Here is a 21,419-nt window from a genome sequence, read left to right on the forward strand (position 1 = left end):
TGGATACCAAAAATATAATGACTTATAGGCTATAAATCTAAAGGAAGCAAATGTTATTTTGAGAATTCTGAAAAAAAGTGTGTGTGCATGTGCCATGTAAAGTAATTCCTTGAAACCATTTTTGTGTAGTTAAATTATGAAAAGATATCTTAGTACATTATTTTAGATTATATCATTAAAATAAGAGATTATCATACTATAAAAATGCTCATAGAAAATATTCTTTTAAATTTTTTTCTAGCATAAAATAAGTACCACACACATCTAGAGGGCTTCAAATGTAGCACTGAAAAAAGCATTAATTTCATGGTGATTTTGAAATGTTTTATGTTCCATGATGGATAGTAGTATTAGCATACATAAATTCAACATGTGCAAATAATTTTTTTCTGTGTTTACTTTTAACATTTCCTGATTAGGAGGCTTCATTTGGAAATTCAGCAAGTAGTTGGATTTATTAAAAAAGTATTTGGGCTAATAAAATCAAAACATTAATAATGATTATTCTTGAATATTAAGGCTAAATGAAATTAAGACATGTTTGTCTCTTTACACTTGCAAATAAAGTGCTATTTGTTTAGCCATAGAACATCAATTATACATTATTAATTCTGTTTCCTTTTATATTCTGTGCTTAGAAACAATTAAACTTCCAGTTGCTGGAACTGGCCTATTGCATTTGGGAATATATTTGCTTTCTTATAAGTTCAACTTGAATACACTGGGAATAAGCGCAAATTCATTTTAGCTTTTAAAATTAGTTTGATCATATATCCTTTTTAATGTTTTATTAAATCAAGTGCTAAAGTTCCTTATTAAGTCCAAAATGTTCAGACTATTGGAAATTTTAATTCCTTTTTAATAATGACTCATTAATTTGCCAATCAAAACACTTACATAAAAACATAGGAAAGAACTTCTAGCTAAGAATATGCTTAGGTTTATGCTAATGCTGTTATCAATGAATTTCAAAATCGAGTAAATTAGTTTGTGTGGGAAAAGAACCATTTTCTTACTGAGCTGAGTTGGTTGCCTTGCTAGAGAAAATGCCTAGAAAGATCCCATTCACCTGCCCAGGAGTTCCCGCCTCATTGTTGACATTTCCTGGTGTTTAGTGGTTTCTTCCACTTTGTTGCATTCCAGAGCTCAAGGCGCTTCTTTGAAGATGCAAGGCCATTCATGTCTTCCCTCCTTTGCAGCTTCACTCTAAAGGGAAAGTAAATGAAAAAGCTGCACAGTTCAGACAATTTAAATGGGGCAGCAGGAGGGCATGCTATTGCTCTGTTAGGAATAGCTGCGAGTGATCCCTGAATCATCTCCTGGGAAAAAGGTAGAAAAGTAACCTTCCTTTAAATCACGATGAAAAGTCAGAGAAAGATCCTAGGTAGTCCCCTGTGGAAAAACAGACTAAAGCTGGTAAGAGCCTACAGAAAAGTAATGTGGTTTAATGACTAATTTTGCAGAAAGCACTACAACAGGTGACTTTTACTGATGGATCGTGCCATTTCCTAACCAAAAGAAACTAAGGAAGTCACAAAAGTCAAGGAACACAAGGACTTTTAGAAATTAATTTTCTTCACAAACTGGTAAACTACTTCTCAAGATCTCAAAAGTCCTGTCCCAGAAATAACAGCATTTCCAACAAGCTTTTTTTGTTTTTGGTTGGCGGGGAGGCTGGGGTCCACCATCTCCATCATGTCGTATTATATTACATGAGTGCATACATCTAACTAAACATAGGAACACAGGCTTTATTGGAATATATTAGAGACTCATTATATAGCAGTTGAAGTAGGCAGAGACTCATGAATCTAGATCTGTGTGGTCCTTTTTTATTTTCAGTTCCCTTACATATGAAATTAAATAAAATTATTTCCAATGCTTACCTCACAAAGATCTCCTTTGAGGATAGCTGAGAAAATCAATGACTACTTGATTGTTAAAACAATACCTCACCTATACCTCAACTAGCTCTGGTATAAAGACAGGGTTTTTTTTTTGTTGTTGTTTTTTGAATCACTGATTGCTAATTGTTTCCTCTTTCATAAGATTAGGGACAATGTATGAGGATGGATCTGATAGACACACATTGTGAGGCTGTCTACAGTTCTATTCTGAGATTGTCTTGAGTGTGAAGGGAAGAATCAGAGAAATGTAGTATTTTGCCTGGTCACTGGGGGAATGGTGTCATGGCATCTATAATCCTAGGGTTGGATGGTCTTCCAGGATCCTCTAACACAAAATTTCAGTGATGTTAGGTATAATGAGAGTCCACAGAGATAATGTGGAGTTAAGTCTGATAAGAATGAATGTCTTTTTCTTCTTTGAATCCTCAGCAAGCAGCAAACAATGCACAAAAATAAGTGTGATTTGTATAATAGTGTTGAGCACCTTAAAGTGGTGGTGATGTTAAAGTAAAAAACTTTACAAATCGCTGCACACTCTCCCTCTGAGTACTCAATTTGGGAGGTACCATATTACATCTAATCTGCTCTTCCTCATCATCGCTTGCAGCATGACAGGATGTACTGTTTCCATGCTTGGCCAAGAGTCTCTAACAGCTTTTCTGATGTCTAAAAAAAGAAGAGTCTTTCTGTGTAGATACCAAATAAAAACCTCAATTACTGGCCTAAGATTGTTTTCCAGTTATTTGAGATCCATCTTACTTATATCTCTGGATTTTTGCCTCAAGAATTTTTCTACATTAGTTATATATGACAACAGAAATGAGTAAGTATATTTATAATTTTTGTTACTCTTCAATATCCTGGTATAAATGAAACCATACACGATGCGAAAGATGAGCTGTTTACGCCATTGGGGGGCAAAGGAAATGGCTGGCATTACACAGAAGCTGTTTTATTTATCAGTTGACATTTATTGAGCACCTTGCAAGTGCTAAGTATTATACTAGATATCTGAAAGGAATAAAAATGACTTGAGGTGACCTGAAGAAAAACATATCAACAAGTATAAAAACATAATTGTCTCTTCCATCAGAATGCAGCATGAAAATTACTACATCCTTGGGGATAAATCAGCAATGATTCCTGGATGTGCTTAATCTTGAATCAACCAGGAAGTGATAAGTTCTGAATTATATAGGAAATGCTCATTTTCTTTAATTCTTTCTTCAAATAGGCAAGAGAGAGGACATGCTGAAAAGGTGAAGGAACTGAACTTTGGTTCAAAACTAAAAGGAATTTACAATGTTTGAGGAAATTTGTGTCAGAAGATGACAATGTTACAACCTTCCTCCCCAACCCCACCATGGAAGCATACTCAGAGCCTGGATTTCAGGATTATACTAAGCAAAAACACAGGTCTGTGAAGAATTTTTAGAAACTCTTTCTCTTATCCCACCCTGACACTATCGCATAGTCCTTTCATGAAAACTGGAAGATTGAGAAGCCAATCTGGAAAAATCTATTTAAGTAAAAAAATAATGATTTTGAGCATGGCATAGATATTATTAATAGGGGATTGCATTCCTATTTGTACTGGTCATTATAAAAACTGTTAATTTCTTGTGTTAAAATGGCCAAAATGAATTCTCTGAGGCAGTGTGTCCACCTTTTTTCCATTTCCTTGTTTAAAAATGCATTTTTGTTTCAAGATTTTTAACCTTTGCTAAAGCATAGGGCTGAGACACAATCACAACAAAACAACTCCCCCTTAAAACCAGTACTTCAGAGCCCTGTTAAATCAAAAGAAAAATTCTTTCTCTCCTCCCCAGTCCCACAGCCCTCAGGATTTTAAATGGTAATGATCAGTTCATTTGAGAAAATGGCATTTTAGTACTTCCCTTCACAGGCTCTTAAGGCGTATAAGGTGTCTTTTTCCCAGTGATATGCACCTCCTTTTGTTTTCTAGCATTACTGGAACTGACCTGGCATGGATCACTGGGTGAGCAGGCAATCTTAAACACTTCTCATATAAATTACTGGTTCCTTTCCAAGTGCAATTGCTCACAGGGTAATACACCATTTTACAACTCTGATAGCAAAGTCTCTTCGTTCTACTGGGTTCCACTCCTCCCTCCCCCCCAACTCCACCAACGGGAAATGAACAGACAAAAAGACTGATAGAGATGTGAATCGCAGAAATGTACAATCTGGCTTAACCGCCAGTGTATACATACTGCATAACTTGGGATATTTCAATTCTGTTTCCTTCTTGAATTCTTCCCAAAACTTTTTTTGCTTTAAAGACCACAAGCAACAACAAAACTATCAAAAAGACACATTCTACATATGTAGACACTATAAAATAGCAAGTACTGATACATTTGGTCTTCTACTAAAATATATTTAAATTTTTTCAGAGATGAAAATAATGCTCGTATTTTATGATTCATGTTAATTAGGTTGAAATAACACTCTATCCTTCCACAAAAATAAAACTTACCATTAAGTTATCACCACTACATCCACTGATACTGGTGATGGCCATATTTTCCAAACCAATGACTTTTTTTTCCCATGAACTCTAAGGACAAGGTGTGTTTTTACTGAGAGTTGACTCGGATCACAGCATGCAGTATTGTATTTCAGGTTGTAGCTCTGTAAAACTCTATAACTTTCTTTGAAGTTAAACAGTGTCAATCTGTTTCCATGTCTGAATAACTCTTGGAAGAGCCTGCCTGACCCAAGTCAACTCATTGAAACATACTATTTCCCCATAATTGATGTTCCAAATGAATGTCCTTTCATAATAAAATGTGCTGGAAAACAAAACAGCTTTGCATCCAGCACAAGTTGCATCATAATTAAATTTTATTTTATCCCATCGAGGCATGCTAAATGTTGAGCAAAATATAATTTTAAGTAATTTGTTTGTATTCTTATCTGTAGGAGTTGGAAATTAACAGCGTTGCTAGTTTGCGTTTACTGTTAAGCCTGGAGAGCAGAGAGATTGCTTTGCAAACATTACAGTTATTATGTCTGCAGTTGGTACTCTTTGTATAAATTATTGATCAGCCAGCTTATTTTTCTTTCTGCTTAATGGATATTATAGCATAGCCGTTTACAACGCTATAGTTAAGGTTGTGTCAGCACTTCCATTATAATAAACCCTCTGTTACAGGGGTTTATAACTTGTTGTAAAAATTTGCTTTGGGCTGAAACTTGACATACAAGATCTCAGGCTAGAAGGTAGCAATTGTTGTTCTTTCAACTTTTAAAAAAATCTCTTTGTTCTGAAGGGCAGGCAATAAATAAATAAACAGTTTATTCTTTTCTAACAATCCTTGAAATTTCTGACTTCAAATAAAACAATTTTATAGGCTCTTTGTTAGATAATCTCTTTTTTTATTTAATAAAGCAAAGAAGAAAAAAGGACCAAGATAATAAGTTAAAACAACAAACTAGACAGTGTATCCAAAGAAACTTTTACAATCTACTTAAGTACATTTCTCCAAATGTTACAAAATTATATAATTTGTTTAATATGAAACATATCCTTACACTACCACAGATTATATGTCCTCCTCCCGTCCCATTTCCAACTACATAACTCTTAAGTAATTCATATGCCTTAATACTAACCTTGGTTATTTAAAGAGAAAGGAGTGTGATAATTAGAAACTCCACATATGAAAAGTTGCAATTAAAGGCACAATATTTAGTAGAAAACTAGAGATTTTTATATCTGTCTGACTGTTTTGACCTTCCTTCAATCCTCTCACAATGGCCTGATGATTATGCTTGTTGCTGCTTCCTCTTAAAATCCAACTATACAATGAGCTCACAGTGTTTAGCATGTCATCGGGTATTTGACTGGGCAACCCTTACTACCACCCACAGATGGAAGAAGAACATTTACCTGGAAGTGAGGACTGATAGGAGAAAATAACTAAATTATCACAGGGAGTTGACTACTTGTTATGGGGATGACTAGTTTACAATCTGCCAAACAATTCCATATTGATTTTTTTCCTTTATAACTATTCTTCTTTTTGCTACTACTGTCCTCTCTCCTTTACCTGAGTTAGGGATTTCTTTTGTAGGCTCCAAAACCAGCAAAGTAGTTTCTGCCTTGTGTGATCTTCATTCTGAACCAGAAAGAAAGGGGGGTGAAGGTAGGGATGGGATAGGGGAGAACAGTGGTGCCACACTGCACCATTTGGCAACTGGATCTATGTAAAAGTGAATGTGAATAGGTAAACCTTACCTGCCCCCTGTAAGCATGTGTACAGTCTTAGTCCCTGCATTTCCATGCTATAAAATGAACAAGAGTTAGTAACAACAATTTTAACCACTTTGGTCTTAAGAACAAAGTTTGTAATATAAAGCTGGAAAGCTTCAAGTTAGAGTGTGCTCACCTTTAGCTCCGTACCTCTCTCCTTTGGGCAATTCATCATCAAAATCTCTATGTTTGATGAAAAAATACATCAGCGAGAAAAGAGTCTCATTCCCTGTTCTTGAGGAGAGGTGGGGAATTAGAAAAGAGAGGGAACCTCTGGAAGTGAAAGCCATCAAAAGTCAAGTTGGAAAGAAAAATGGGGAGGGCAGAGGCTGCAAGTACTAAAGTTAGGAAGGCTGTGCTTAAGATAGTTGAGGTTTATCTGTTCAGTGGATTGGTGAGGACACGTGTCTGAGTTAAAAAGGCTTGAGAGAGTTACTTGGCATAATTTCTCCATCTTCAATGATTTACTACTGAAGCGCAAACATCAATTTTGGACTCTCTCCTGAGAAACGTTTAACAAAGTCAGTGAACTACTGGTACCCTGATACCTTTCTAGATTTGCCAAACTTTGATGGCTGTTTAATAAACCTATGTCTGAAGTTTATCTTAGTTTGGTTTTTAAATTTCCTATTAAGGAAACAGATCCATTAGTAAATATGCAGATGTAAAAATGATCTTCCTCTTTACTTCTCCATCGTGATATAGCTTGGAATTGTTGAGAAATGCACTCTGTTGTTAAGGCTATTTGTGCCGGGTGTGCTAATGCACTCTTTGATTGAGTGAATTAGCAGTCATAACAATCTGGCAGTCTGGCCATAGAAGTGTGCTCAAATTGATTTGTGTTATGGCTGGACTGGAAAATCTAGTGTTAGTTGTTTTTTGCCCTGGGGCATTGTTTGTACCAAACTCTACTTTTCATTTGATTTTCCAATACTTTTTGAAAGATTGAAATGCTTGTGATCAACATTTGATCCACTTGCATTATTTAAAAAAAATTCTGAAAGTAATTTCAGATTCCAAAAAACCTTGCTTTCAATTAGAGTAAACATAATTAGAGTGGCGTCGTGCTCAGAATGGCAGATCTCCTTTTGAATCTATTAAGCATGTTATCTCCTTGTCCTGTCACTGAAAGGAATTCAGTGTATATCTGGAGTATACATCTGTATTTTTCTGCGCATGCTTCTAATAGAACTTGGGAAAAATTAAAAGAATAAAATTGCAATGAATCTTTTCTTGTCCTTTGTGCTTATGCCAAAATTGTTTCTCTTTCTCTTAGAGATGCCAAAAGAAGAGATAGCTTTCAGGAAAATGTGAGATATTAAGGAAACACATTCATATATATACTGCCTTTAAGTTACTTAATCACATTTGTTTTTATATTCTATTTAATATGCATTTTCACTTTTTAAAAATAACTATACCAATTACTACATTGAAAGTCTGAAGATTTAAAGACATGACTGATCTTGGCATTGTCAATATTTATATCTTTCTTACAATTTTCTGCTTTGCAGTCATTTACCAGAATTATAATGCAACATGAATAAACCTAAAAATGACTATTGATTATGGAGAAAGCTTTGTGAAATCATTTAGTCAGTTTCCCCACTTGAGAAATCAGTGAATAAAATAGGTCAATAGATAAGGATGTTATAGATGTAATACAGTGCTGCACTTCCCTGGGTTATAACGAGGGTCAAAAATAATTCCCCACAGACTTCATCTTTCGATGCTCATAATATAAAATGAGACTGACTAAATCCCAACTGTAAGTCCATCTTTCTACAGGTTTACTCATCCTTTTATAAACCACAGGCTTTAAAAGTATGTTTTTTATGTGTCCCTGTTTCATTTTCTTGTCACTGCCCCTTTTAACCAAATAGGATGCCCTTATCATCCGCTAAAGTGCCTGTTGTCATTCAGGTATTCACCGGGACTTTGGCTGCAACAGCTACTTTGCATTTTCTTACTGTCTCCTGCAACCGTACAGCCCTTGGAAAAACTGCATTTCATACTGCACTGAACTCTGTAGCCTGTGCCGATTTTATGTAAGTAATAGATGATGAGACCTGAGACCATTGTTCCTATTAGTTCCTGTTGGTAGGGATCTCATCAAGGGGGAAAGGGAAGAGGGGGGGGAGAAAAGAGGAGGGGCCAGAAGGGAACAGAAGGAGGGAAGAAAATACCTTCCCTGAACTGGTACAAGCTAAGCTTCAAACGATATCCTAGGAAAGAAATTAAAGACTTCTTAATTAGTGCAGCAATTAAGCTTTCTTGGTAGCATTTTAATCAGCACAGGCCCTATCAAAGGACAAACAGAACGATTTGCAGGTCTTTGAATTTTAAACAGTCTTATTGATTTCAGCACAATAGGTCTTCACAAAACACAGGGAGAATTTTCTAATATCAGTTACAGTACTTTGAGTTTTGCTTATGCAAATTGAGTGAAGGTTGGGGCAGATGAGATGGAGAGAGAGGACCTGAAATAACCAGAGATGTAAAACAATAAACAAACAAGACAAAAGCTCTGAAAGCCGGAGAGGCAATGGAGTGAGAATCTGAAATCTTTCCTAAGTTGATCTGTGTTCTGTTGTTAAGTACTGTTTGCCCTCACCATAGCATTCCCCCCCAACAAAAAAAGAGACAAAGATTAAAAGAGAGAGAGGGAGAGAGGCAAACAGAGGGAGAGAGAGAGAGAGAGAGAGAGAGAGAGAGAGAGAGAGAGAGAGAGAGAGAGAGAGATGGAATGCTTAAATTTTTCAAGGCTTTTCTTTCTTATGTATATTAATTTGCATTATATGCTTTTTCTAATCCTAACCTTTGATCAAAGGAGTAAAGTGGTGTTTCCCTGAACCAATGTAAACCAATGTAGAGACCGACCGAGGTCAGAGAAAGCTTCCATTTAGGTGGGGGCAAATGCCCCCTAGCTTTGCTTCTGAGTGGAGCACGTGCTCGGAGGAGGCACAGGTTTCCCTGCAGAAGAAAATTAGGAGTGGCCTGGAAAGGCGGGTGGGATTATGGCTTGGTCTGCTATCATAGCTTCCTGCCTGTGGCTTCAGAATGTGGCAGGTAATGGAGGAGTGATAGTTTAAGGAAATGCAAGAAATGATAAAGACAAGTATAGACTTTGGGCATTCAACTCCCATTTTTTTTTCCATTTGTGGGACTAAGATTTTAAATGATGATATGTAATTTACCATTTTAAAACCACATCGAAGTTTATTAAAGTTAGACATGCAATTTCAAAATAAAATTTGTTTTTCAGAGCTTAATATTTTCTTCTTCCTTTCCCTTCATTAATACAGTAATTTGACATTTTAAAAAATGGTAATATTTTCCCAAATAAACAAAAAAAAACCCAAAAAACAAAATTTAAAGAAGTGTTTTTGATGTGATACATATTGACCCCCTTCTTTTAATTGAGGCCAGATTTGAGGACTGAAGTAGTAATAAAAATTATTTCTGAATATATTAAAACGCATTGGTTAATTAGGCCAAAGAGTGGTGTACACTGGAGCAACCCTTGTAGAAATTTATCTACGTTTCTGTAACATTTTTTTGAATTCTTTTAACCTAGGAAAATCTCCTAATAGAACTGCTATGCCCCCAGAAGTTTAATCTAGACTTAAAGTAAGTAGTCAATAGTCTCATCTTTCTCTGCAGGTGTTCCCATACCACATAACACTAAACTTCCAAGAATTTAAAGGATTGAAATGATAAAAAGAAAAGTGATCATTTCAACATCAGAATGCAAGAAATTTCATTATGAAATTTCCCAACACTGTGAACCTAATAGTTTATTTTTAAAATCTGTCAAATGTTATTGCATTGTTTCATATCTTGGGAAGTCTGAACGTGTGTAGACAGGTTCAAAGCCTAGCTATTTAAGATTCCAAGAGATAATAAGCACCAAACAGACATGACCTATGCTCAAATCATATTTTGATGAAAAACCCTTGAATAAATACTTCCATGCAACAAGTTAGAAGAGGGAAGAAAAGAAGAGTGAAAGGGAAGGAGGAAGAGAGTCAGTCTGAACTCTGTCTCACATTGTTTATAAGCATAGCTATCCTTTCTGTCTTTAAAAGTCAACCAGTGAACTTAGTTCTTCTCATTACTTAGAAAACACATTTCCACTGATAAACTAAAAAGGACTTTCCCAAAATATAGTAGTACTTTTCAAATAAGAAGAAAAATTACTGTGTTACCTAACACACTATCAACTAGCCTTGAGTCCTAAAGGATGTGAGGATAGTTGGTTACTCTGCAAGACAGGTGAATTAATTAGAGTTTTGGGTAAGAAACATCAGCGTGCTTTTGTTTTCCACTTTCTAAATCTTCAAGGGTGCCTAATCTTTCTAGATACAAGGCATTTCTAACCTGCTTTTGGGGCGAAAGTGAAGTTATTCTAAATGATCCATCTGATGGCAAACATTTTATTTTCATAGTCTATTAGGAAATAAGGACTTTTATGAATAAGGACCTCTATTCCAAGCTTTCCATTATTCTTAAGCAATTTCGGACTGACTTTCTTCCCACAACTTGAAAACTGTCCTGAAAATTTCACATATAATATAAATAAATTTTTTAACAGAGAAAGAATACAATCAGATGCATCAAAACACTACACTTTGCTGACACATGAATCTTCCTCAAAATAATTTCTTAATAATCATAATCGGAGGGATATGTTTTCATTTCTATCTCATCGCAAAACGCGCGGGGATACATCCTAAATCCTTGAAGGAGAGCTCAGAGCACTCTGGCTCTTCTCAGTTTGCAAGCAATTGTTTAGAAGCTTTTTTTTTAATTTTTTTTTTGAGGAGGGGGTTGGAAATTACGAATCGTCGAGGAAGAAATGTAATATTAGAAAATTAGACATGCAACCTAACGGTAGTAGCACAAGAAAAGTGGATAAGCCTCTCTCCTTGTCCGATCGGCACTTTGGTGTCCCGTCTTACCCTCTCCTTCCGTTCCCTCTCACAGTTTCTTTCCCTTTGCTCCCCCTCCCCTTCTCTCTCTCTCTCTCTCTCTGTCTCTCTTCTCTCTCTCTCCTTGTGTCTCGCGCTCTCGCAGTCTCTGCTCCTAGTTCCTGGTTGGATAATTTAGGTTAATACTAGTGAGTGAGTGAGGTTTTTGCGGCTTCAAAGGGTATTTCAAGTTTCCGGAGCTCCTCCCCTCTGCACCGTGTGACAACAACAACTCGTCCAGCCGGCAGCCTGCACTTTTCAGCTCATTTTCTCTCTGTCATTCCCCTCTCAATCTTTGATCAATGTACTTGCCAGGGAGAACCCAAGTCCCTCAATCCTCTTCCTTTTCACCTTCATCCTTAACTTTGTGCTAGAGCGGGACCCACACCACCACGGCCGACCCTCCCCGCCCCCGCCCCCCCCAAACCAGCCCTCGCTCCCAGCCCCGGGAGAGGACGCACATTCCGACTTGCGGGACACTTTTGTGCGTTTCTCTCCAGAGCGCCTCTCCTCTCGCGCTCGCCCCTCCGGCGCTCGCTCTTTCTCACCCTCACCTCCCTGGTCCCCCTACTCTCCCTTTCTGCTGCTCATCCTCTCCTAGAGTTTGTTGTTGTTGTTACCCCCCTCGCCCCTTCTCCCCCCTCTTTTCCCCCTTCCCCTCCCGGGGGTGCGTGGCAACTTTTCCCCTCGCTTCTCTTCCTTCTGTTTCCCCTTATATGTGACCATGGCAGTGCCGGCGGCTTTGATCCCTCCGACCCAGCTGGTCCCCCCTCAACCCCCGATCTCCACGTCTGCTTCCTCCTCTGGCACCACCACCTCCACCTCCTCGGCGACTTCGTCTCCGGCTCCGTCCATCGGACCCCCGGCGTCTTCTGGGCCAACTCTGTTCCGGCCGGAGCCCATCGCTTCGGCGGCGGCGGCGGCGGCGGCGGTGGCCACAGTCACCTCTCCCGGCGGCGGCGGCGGCGGTGGCGGTGGCGGCGGCGGCAGCGGAGGCGGCGGTGGCAGCGGCGGCAGCGGAGGCGGCGGCAGCAACTGCAACCCCAGCCTGGCGGCCGCGAGCAACGGCGGCGGCGGCGGCGGCATTAGCGCAGGCGGCGCCGGCGCCTCCAGCACCCCCATCAACGCGAGCACCGGCAGCAGCAGCAGCAGCAGCAGTAGCAGCAGTAGCAGCAGCAGCAGCAGCAGCAGCAGCAGCAGCAGCTGCGGCCCCCTCCCCGGGAAACCCGTGTACTCAACCCCGTCCCCAGTGGAAAACACCCCCCAGAATAATGAGTGCAAAATGGTGGATCTGAGGGGGGCCAAAGTGGCTTCCTTCACCGTGGAGGGCTGCGAGCTCATCTGCCTGCCCCAGGCTTTCGACCTGTTTCTGAAGCACTTAGTGGGGGGCTTGCACACGGTCTACACCAAGCTGAAGCGGTTGGAGATCACGCCGGTGGTGTGCAATGTGGAACAGGTTCGCATCCTGAGAGGACTGGGCGCCATCCAGCCTGGAGTGAACCGCTGCAAACTCATCTCCAGGAAGGACTTCGAGACGCTCTACAATGACTGCACCAACGCAAGGTAAAGCGCGGAGGGTAACCTCTGCCGCCCCCGGCCCCTTGTCACCCGCCTCCTATCCCGCCCTTCCCTCGCTCCCTTTCCCTGCGCCTCTCGCTCCGTGCGCCCGCGAGCCGCGCGCCCTTGGTGAGCGCGGCCCTAGCTCTGTTTCCCCGGAGCTCCTCAGCCGCTCCCGGCACCCTGAGAAGTTCGCACCTCGCCCTCCCCAGATCGAGCTCTTCCGGCCCGGTCCACCCTTTGCTCGCTGCAGCGCCAGGGCTTGGCTGCGGGACTTGGGAGTCCCAAGCCTCGGGGCGAAGGGAGCGGGAAGGAGGAGGACCGCGCCTCTCCAGGAGCCACGGCCCACTTTCCGCGGCACGGCACCCCGGCCTCTTGGATCCTCTTGGGCGTGTGCGCTCCCCGGGACCTGGGCTTCACCGCAACCTCTGGACGCCTCCCGGGGGCGGGAGGAGGTCATGGCCCTGCCCCCAGGGTTCGGGGAGTTGGGAGACACGCTCCGGGTGAGGGGCCCCGCTAGGAAGTCGCGGTAGTGGGCAGACAGTGGAGGAGGGCACTCTGAGGTCAGGAGGGGAGCGATTGCTAGGCCAAGAGGCCCGGGGCCATCCCAGGGGACACGCTGGAGTTCTGCCCTAAGTCTCCAAGGGAAGCCTGTCGAAGGGAGGGGTCTGTGTGCGCGCATGTGTGCATGTGTCCGCGGGTGAGCGTGTGCATGTGGAAAGGAAATAAAGGGGCACGTTTGCCCCGGGGCAGATGCAAGAGCACCAGCGGATTTTCTTCAATGGGAGAAAGTGACCCGGTGCCCTAGACTCTTAGAACCTGAACCGGGACATAGGGAGACAGAGCGCGTGTTTCTCATTTCAATCTCTCTCTCTCTCTCTCTCTCTCTCTCATGCGCGCGCGCACACACACACACACACACACACACACACACACACACTTCTTTTTAAGGTTAGTAGCTCACGCATTGAGCAGGTGCACGTTTTGTTCCCGAAACCCCGCAGGCCTGAATACACTGCCCTTGCTTTCCTAACCAGTCAAAGCGCACTCACACCCGAGGCCTCGGAATAGTCACAGGCCCAGTTTTATGTTAATGAACTCAGTGGGGGAGGACCTACCCAGCGGGGGCGGGAGTGGGGCAACTAGTCAGTTTCAAGGGTAGAAAAGATCATTTCGCCCCCCTTCAGAATTCCGCTTTGTGTCAACCCCGTCCCCCCCCCCCCGCCCCCCTCTCCCCCTTCAGAGAAGCGCAATGGGGAAAGTTTTGAGATTCCGGGAGAAAAAGACAAATAGGGAAAGTGGGAGACCTGCAGCAGGCACGTGGGAACTGAGCGCAAAATTTGCGGAAACTTTGGTGCCCTCCAAATAAGTTTAAAAACAGAGAAAGAACGGAGTTGGTGTGTGCACTTAGCAGAGATAGGGAAACTGAGGTAGGAAGGAAAGAGAGGAAACCAGAAGGAAATGGAAGTGACAACACCGCTATTTCTTCCTTGGAGAAAGATTTCTTGCTAGTGCCAGAAAAAGCTTTAAAACAAAAAACAGTCGAACTCAGTCCCAGCAAATTCCTTACTCTAGCCAGAAATTCTTTTTTCATGCTTATTTGCCGTTCTGTTTATATGGGACATGGGTGTGTGTCTGGTTTTTGAACCCTCGTTTATACTCTTTGGGTAAGAGTGTGTATTTTGTGTGTGTGTGTGTGTGTGTGTGTGTGTGTGTGTGTGTGTGTGTGTGTACAAACGTACGTGCGTGCGAGCGCGCACGTGCCCAAGTGTGTGGACAGGTGGCAGTAGGAGTGGGGGCCGATCAAGATCACTAAACGTCATTTAGTCCGATAATTGGAGTCCTTGGTCATCAAAAGTAGAAAATATTTGCCCAAAATCTATTGCTAAAACTGTCTGAGCCTGGACAGACAATTGTGATGGAGTTATGAAGAATGCTAGATGAAATTTGAAGTCAGTTCAGATACGATTGTTATAAAATTGACTATCCAATAAATTAGTTAAATGCTGATTTTTCTCTACCAATGAAATACCCACTTTTCTCTGAATCCTCTTTCTGTGTTTCTTACTTTCCAGTACACATTTTACTAAGTAATCAGTGGCCATTTTACATATACACAGGCACACACATACATAATTGCTAGAGGAAACTTCCTTCAATGACTGTATTATTAATGTTACAGTCAAGGTAAAGCAATACTTCTATTTTCAGAATTTTTGCCTATGCTTTGAACTGAAGTTTTTATCATATGGTTGAAGAATAGTCCTAAAGTTATTAACTAATTTTTAAAAAGTTTTTCCCAACGGGAGGTTCACAACAGCTTTGGGAGCTAAACTGTTTATCCCTTCAAAAATATTTCGTGACTACTGCTTCAATCTCTTGGCTCTAAAATCCCATATCAGGTTATTTTTAAGTTCAATATGGGAGGTTTGTTGATATGCTATTGAATTTTGATTGTATATCACGTAAAAAGCTTACTCAGACGCAAATATATGCAAATATCGCATGCATGTATGTGTGCTTGCGTGTATCTACACAGGTTCTCCTAACTCTTCACTAACTAAAGAAATAAAAAAATGTGTAATTGAACTCATTCTTACTAAAATATACTGTTTTCATTGTAATGCATTATTATTTTTCATGGTAATTACAAGTACTGTGGGCTTCTTTGAAAGCAATAGACTAAATATTTTTTGAATCTTGAATTTTAAAAACTAAAATTACTTTTTCATTCAAACTCAGTTTATGCCTTTGCTATTAGGATCTTTTTTCCATTTGCCTAAATATATTGATTTCTTTCACCCCAGTTTCTTTCTGCTCTAGCTACTTAACAGTCTAAGAGAATAATTTATGCAGAGTATAAAGAGAAACTGCAAGAGGGGAAGTATATAAAACTATGTATATGTCAGTGTATATATATATATATAGTATACCATGCATACATGTATAGTGTGTGTGTGACAGAGATCTCTGCTGTTTACAGAACATCTATCTAATTATGACTCTTTGTAATATTTAAATACAAGGGAATCTGAAGAGCCAAAAGCATGCTGAGGAAAAGGAAGCTTCTTAAACTTGCTCAAGAAGTTAGCAACAAACCTCAGAGCAGATTTAATTTGCTTGGGGCTATTGTATTAGTATGCTATCTATGAAAACTGGAGTAAAGGTTGAGGCCATCTCTAGGAGATTAAACAGAGACTCACCTGGTACATAGTAAAGCAAGAAAGTATAGGTCTCAAAATATGAAAGAAAGCATAAGGAAATATATTTAAAAGTTGTCAAAAGGCAAAGTGTGACCTTGATCAGCTTCCTCCAATTATTATTTTAAAACTAAACATTAGTTGGAGGAACTTGACTGTTAAAATAGAAGTCAGTTAATTAAGTGCTAGCCATTAAATAACAACAAAAAAAAAGAAAGTAATTATGTACATGGTCAGTCTGTTTGCAAGAGTCAATTGTTTGTTTGTGGATTTGGGTTAGGAATCAATTTTCTATGAATTCAACTAATAAAAACTGACTTTTAACGTTAAGTCATCTAAAATGCTAATTCCTTTGATTATTGTCAGAAAATGATTTTGTCTTAGTATCTTTCAAACAAGATTGTGAATGAGATTCTACAAGTAGATTCCAGTTAGTTTTATCAAACATTTTATATGTTTATACATATATTTGAAAACAGTACTCTTTTGTCTTAAAAGTCAAAACCATCCATGGACAGAAAACTAAAAGACTTGCCATTGCCAAGCCTTTTATATTGCAGTAGTAATATCTGAATAAAATTTTAGTATAAGAAGAATAAATTATTTTCCAACTCTTGGCTTTGTTTTTCTTGTCAGTAGTTTTAATAAAGATAGAAACCTGAAGCAGTGTCTAACATTTCCTCTGTTGCCTGATTTCAATGGCACCGACTTATGCATCGATAGAGAAACAACTTTCAACACAAATCCAGATCCATTCACTTCTAACAGATAATTTTGACACTCAGCACAGAGAAATTCAAGAATTACTTCATATAGAGAGACCAGGCTTTTGAAGTTTTTGTATTACAGTAGATTAATGATTCCTATAAAGCCTACTGCCTTATTTTATAACATTTTGAAAAGAATACGACGTGATTGGAAGACTAAGATATAAAATATGAAAGTTTGGTTCCACAACTTTTGCCTGTTTTAAAAATATTAGAAAATTATAGTTTAATAATCAATATATAAATGAAATATGAAAGTATTCTAACCTAGGATTTGCATTTCTCAATGAAGTTATATTGCAGAACTTCTTGAGTTATTTGGATCATAGCATTCAAACCTGTTGTTTTCCTTGGAATTAGTCTCCAATAATATCAACCATTATTGTCAAAAGTGCACATGATTCTGAAGATGCTTTACTTTCTGAAGTCTGCAATTTATTTGTTACTGTTCTGAGGCAAGAACTTTAATTTGCACAAAGAACATTTTATTTCATGAAGCTTCACCTACATAGAATAAACTATAAGTCAGGCTCTCTGACCCCCCAGAGTTTCCTTATAATTTTTTGGCATTTGATACTGCATCTTAAAAATCTTCTTTTCAGTAGTTCAAATCTGCTGTTACTTTTTGATTAATCTATTACATTTTACAGGAGTTGCATGTAAATTAGTGAGACAAATTTTCATCACTTTCTTTTTGCCTTACTTACCTCCCCCAATCCCTTGAGATGTGACACCCAATATTGATTAAAGTCTTGGCAGGATTTGAGCATAAATCACTCTTTTCTTTGGTGATTTACTATGTGTGATTCACTAGCATTCAAAAATATAGTATACTTTATTGTTTCTTATTTGATGTTTTCTTTCTGGAATGTAAGTAGCATTTGTAAATTAACTTAACGTGCAACCAAGTAGTTGTTACTTTAAGAATGATTTGTGATGTGAATATTAATTAGTATTATTTTACCTTTCTAGGTTATTCTGCTCAATTGTTTCATACAATTGCCCTTATCATTCAAGTAAAACAGTTACGTAAATAACATTATATTAGCAACATAAAACACAACTATTGTAAAATATAATAGGAAATGAAACACTCACAGCTTGCAAATTGTCTCCCTTTGAATCCTTGTCTGAAGGAATTAGTTTGAAGTGTGCCTTCTGAATAGGTACAGGTGAATCTTCTAGGTTTTATTAAACATTTGGACTCTAAGGTTTTCAATCCTTTACCAAATTTAAATTTTGTCAGAATTTTATCTTTTAAAGTTACCATTTTCAGACTATTAACACAAAAAATGCCACGTCAAGTTATACACCTTTAAAATGATAGGAAATGCAAAAAGTGATACGAATTATTTGGGGCATTTGAAATGTAATTAAGATGTGTGTCTTTATTGTTTAATATTTGAATTATTAAAACTAGAATGACCTTAGCATGTGCTTACATGTACCATATTCTTAACTGAGGTAATGTATTCTGATTGGTCTGTCTGAGATATATGCATATAAGAATATATTTATACTCATATAAATCCTACTACTTACATATTCTAGCTAAGACTGTACAATTTCAGGTTTGGGGACTGAATTTAAGAGCCCCCTTTCCATGACATTTGTTGTGTTCATTGATTAGTTATTTAAAGTAGAAAAACTTGAATTAAGAGCCTACCTTTTTAGGAAAGTGTAGTACAAAGACTGATCTGCATAGATAGGTGTATCACAGACATAGCAGAGGCGCTGTGCAAACCTACATTGTGCTCACATTCCTTTACTTTCCTTCTCTTCAACTAGCAAAAGTATTTCTAGTAAAAGTAATTTTATTCTATAGTAGCTGTCTTTTAAAATAACTTTTATTTGCTGACATTTGCTTTTTAGGGTATACTATATACTGGAATGAGTCATTAGAATAATATAGCTAGCTATCAAATTCTTGCTTTGGAAAACAAGAATAACAAGGGTAAGATATTTATATGTAGTTGTAATGAACTATTGTTAGATTAACTGGTGGATCACTTTATTTTGATACACCTGTTTCTTTTAAGAAGATTTCTAAGAATCTGCTCATTATTTGTCTGTTGGTAAGTATGTGTTCATTAATTTTATGTATAAATGTGTCTATGTCCAATTAAAAAATATATGTCAAATCATATGGATAAAATGACCCAATATTACATGATCCAAAGTCAATGGCCTCAAATCAGGTGCATTTTGAATTTCTCGGGATATTCTGATGTGAGCTTCTCTTAAGAAAGAAGAGTATTCTCATTCTCTCAATTTAAGAGTGGATCTTTATAGATTTTTCTAAATTGGATACTGAATTTGCAATGGCCGAATTTCCTTAAAGGTGTGGCCCTGTTGCTTTCTGATCCAAATGGCTTGGAGTTGGTTCCAATGCTTGGAAATTTAAATGAATATAACTGGATTGGAAGTTGTAAAGGGCAACTTATTAAAGTAGAAAACTCATGATGCTATTGTTAATGGGTCTTATTTTTAATGTGGGTATAATACCGTGTCCTAAACTATGCAGCACAGCAACACACTGAATAATCATTTGCTTTTTTAAAAAGTTTAGAGAGCAATGATGAGAGAGAGAAAGACAGAGAGAAACATTTAAATAAAGAATCTAAAACAATATGATTGTGTATTATTGTGTAGGTTGAACACACTACCTGAAATACATTACATGTTTCTAGCAAGAAGTTAAATTGAAACAATTCAGGCACAGAAAAGCAAAGACTTCATCTAATTTATAGGTGGAATCCTAAAAAAGTTGAGCTCATATAAGCAGAGAGTAGACTGGAGTTTACCAAAAGCTAGGGGAGATACTGATCAAAAGATACAAAACTTCAGCTAGATAAGAAGAGTATGTTCAAAAGGTCTCTTTACAACATGGTGACTGTAACAAGACACTTAAGAATCCTATACAGAATTTGAAAATATTAGTATTTGTTTGACAAAAATTGGACATACTATTAAAACATGATTTTCACAAAGCAAATATTGAATTAGGCAACAGAACAAGTTAGCTTATTTTGGTGAGTCACATTTAGTAATTGAGGAATGTTTTTCGTTTCTCAGTAAAATGAATGGAGAAGTAGACATAAAGTCTTAAAAAATCCATGTTAAATTATTTTTAACTTTATACAGTACCAAATGTTTCTAAATAATTAGATTATCCTTCCATCAAAACAGGAAAAAATAACCTTATTTGTTTTCAAGAGCAATCAAAATATATCTCAGGAAAGTGTACCAGAAAGGGACTACTTAAAGGAAGCACACAGAAACATTTGTGATAAACACTTGTTAATTTGATTTAAAGCATACTGATCATATCTTAAGTAAAATAATAAAACTAAATCTTTAGAATATGTTAATTAAGGACTATCTTACTATATTCACTTATCAGGCAAATTAAATAGTTTACTAAAATCTTAAACTAGATCCTGAAATTGTATTAATGGCAAAAATGAAGGGGCTGTTTATTCATAATGTATTTCAGAATATTTTATTGATGTGTAAGTGAAGGGAATCACTTGAAGGTGAAAACTTTAAACTTATCAAAAGTATTCTTGTTTATTTTTAAAATCTCCGATTATTTTTAACTTAATTTAACCTAATTTTCAGAAATGATATTTCTTGAGTCAGGAAATTTCTACTTTAATAATGCCTTGGATTTTAAAGGAATAACTTGGAGCACCTTTAATTTTCATACCACTAGTCAGTTTTTTATATTAGGATGTTTGTTCTTGTGTTCACAACAAGTGTATTCTTTCTATTCATATTTTAGAGATCTGTGTATGGATATTTTTATTTATACTAACTTTAGCCTACTTGTGGTCTATATACTCATGCTTTAAATAGTTCTAATACATTTGGGAGAAATGTCTTTACACATATGTATATGTGTGTTTGTATGCACACACATAACTGTAAGATATAGGTTCATAGGAAAGTAACCTAATAATAAAACTGGGCTTAATTTTCTTTTTGTAATTCATAGAAGCACAAAATATGTAGAAATTCATTTTACCATAGTAAACAACACTTGAAAAGAAAACCAAAATTAATTTAAGAATAAAAGAAGTAATTTCTACTTATTTAAAAAATAGTTGTAATATACAAAGTTATATAGCTATGACAGTGATTAAAAACAGCTCATTGTCATAGATCTTTATTTTTATAACTAAAATACACTTCTAATTCTCTACTTGAAACATATATGTGATAATTATTTTAATTGTATGAAGTAGATATTAAGCTATTAGGTACTAGAATGTGGACATTATTGAATCAAAGTAAATGTACTTATGTCCATTTCTTTTATTGGTTTATCTCATTGCTTCTAGTACTTTAGAGCAAGCATGTCTTTTAGAATCAGTGAATAAATGATCGGAAAACAATTTCATAACCTAAAGTAAAAGTAGTTTCTTCTAAAAGCGTGGCCATCAATGAGATGAGCTAAGAATGAGGTCAATTGGTTAATCTTTGGGTCTGCATAAGAGATGTATTTTACACATCTTGCAGTAGATTGCAATTGTCTTAGAAAACACCTGCTAAAGGTCCAGTTAAATTGAAATCTATTACTTTCTCAATCATTCTATGACATTTGTTAAGTCATTACATTATTGGTAAAAGTAAAACCATCATACTTTTTTCTGGCATAGTAGAAAGAAGCTGATAAAATATTATCCACTTAAAACTTTCAGCCTCATTTAAAGCTTATGGAATCAAAAAGGAACAAT

General features: G+C 37.7%; 1 protein-coding gene across 3 annotated transcripts in view; it reads left to right on the top strand.

The window, feature by feature from the left end:
• The first annotated feature begins 11,319 nt into the window (after positions 1-11,319).
• Dach1 (dachshund family transcription factor 1) overlaps positions 11,320-21,419 on the top strand; it is a 397,811-nt gene continuing 387,711 nt past the window's right edge. The window contains exon 1 of one of the 3 annotated variants that reach the window (XM_020178044.2): positions 11,320-12,719. In XM_020178044.2, coding sequence (XP_020033633.2) covers positions 11,881-12,719 — 839 coding nt within the window. In that variant the 5' untranslated portion in view covers positions 11,320-11,880. The remainder of the gene's footprint in view (positions 12,720-21,419) is intronic. The other 2 variants (XM_074043247.1, XM_020178045.2) reach the window with 2 other exon arrangements.

Source organism: Castor canadensis, chromosome 10 (genome assembly GCF_047511655.1).
Source record: "Castor canadensis chromosome 10, mCasCan1.hap1v2, whole genome shotgun sequence".
Taxonomy (NCBI): domain Eukaryota; kingdom Metazoa; phylum Chordata; class Mammalia; order Rodentia; family Castoridae; genus Castor; species Castor canadensis.